This window comes from Trichechus manatus, unplaced genomic scaffold, assembly GCF_000243295.1.
Source record: "Trichechus manatus latirostris isolate Lorelei unplaced genomic scaffold, TriManLat1.0 scaffold00025, whole genome shotgun sequence".
NCBI lineage: Eukaryota > Metazoa > Chordata > Mammalia > Sirenia > Trichechidae > Trichechus > Trichechus manatus.
The window spans coordinates 19,886,147-19,887,474 of NW_004443961.1; the positions used below are offsets into that span (position 1 = coordinate 19,886,147).

Below are 1,328 nucleotides of genomic sequence, written 5' to 3' on the forward strand. Positions count from 1 at the left end.
ACAAAGAACTGTTTGACATATGTTTAGGTAGGTCATTGTGGAATAGAAGAGTCTTGAAAAAAAGTTACACTTGATGGTATGGTAGTTTATAATATACCATGAACTATAAGTTGATATTTGCCACTTATCCACTTGGTCCTATGTTTAACTTACTGATTGACTAATCACTATGTGAATTACAGGTCAGAGATTCCATGTGTCCAAATAATGGCACCATTTCTATGGTATTTATATTGTGAACCATCCCAGTTACAAGAATATGCTAAACTTCGACTAGCCCTGCTAAAAGTCTTACTTCAACCCTCCGTTCTTTGTGAGAAAGAACAACCATCAGTATTGGAACAACACATACTTCAACTGTGTTGTGACATGGTTCCGTGTTTGCAGGTAAGGGCTTTCATCCTGCTTTATTAATGTTAGCATCGGCATCTGCATCAGTGTTGATTGTTATCGTCATACATAAGGTGGTTAAGAACCTAAGTATTTTGGCAAACTCAGAAACAATCCTAGCTCAAGAAATGCGTGCAATATTTTGGAGGAGATGAAAGAAACAAATCTAAATTTAACATTAATATATAGTAAGTTAACTACATTCATAGATACATGTCAACATAGTTCATCTTGGGATTAGTAGGAATGAAAACTTTCCTTCGTTAATTAAAAAAGGCTTTTTGGGGAAAAGAATTTTGAGTTGAGTCTCTCTATCCCTGTGCTAGTCATAGTCACTGTGAGAATTACAAGAAAAAATTTGTGTGCCCCTGGGCAGATATGGCCCTGGGGGTGCAGGACTTGCCAGTTGAGTGCTGGCTAGATTCTAGCTCTCACATGCTCCGTTACAACAATGTGTGGTGACCCTGATGGATCCTGCTCTTGAGAAGCCCACAGTCTAGTAAGGGAGTTAGGACAAGCATATAAATTCTTCTAATTCAAAGTAGGTGGATGAAAGTTGTTTAACAAAGGTATTGGTAAAATGTTGAGGGAGTTGAGGGGAGAGGTAAATCTGAGCAAATGTCTCTATAACTGCAGATTAAAAAAAATTCCAGTTGCCAGTGTGTTGTGATTTTAGTGGAATGATTCATTTATCAGGCCATTCCATCCCATAATTGTCATTTGCTTGGAGTCTGAGCACCATGCTGCTTAGGTGATGGAGGGAATCTACATATTTTTCAAAGTGATCACTTGAGGTCACAGATGACCTGTTTTAAGTTTGCCTTAGCAAGAAGTGACTAGAGTGAATCTTTTCCTTTGTGCCTAATAAATGCGCTTTTCCTGCAATCATGCCAGAGAAAAGTTAATGAAAATGAATTCTCCTGTGTCTTTTTCTAAAG

General features: G+C 37.8%; 1 protein-coding gene across 1 annotated transcript in view; it reads left to right on the plus strand.

Moving 5' to 3' along the window:
- FOCAD (focadhesin) overlaps positions 1-1,328 on the plus strand; it is a 303,131-nt gene that overhangs the window by 72,047 nt on the left and 229,756 nt on the right. The window contains exon 7 of the mRNA XM_012554721.2: positions 161-387. Within this exon, the coding sequence (XP_012410175.2) occupies positions 161-387 (227 nt within the window). The remainder of the gene's footprint in view (positions 1-160; positions 388-1,328) is intronic.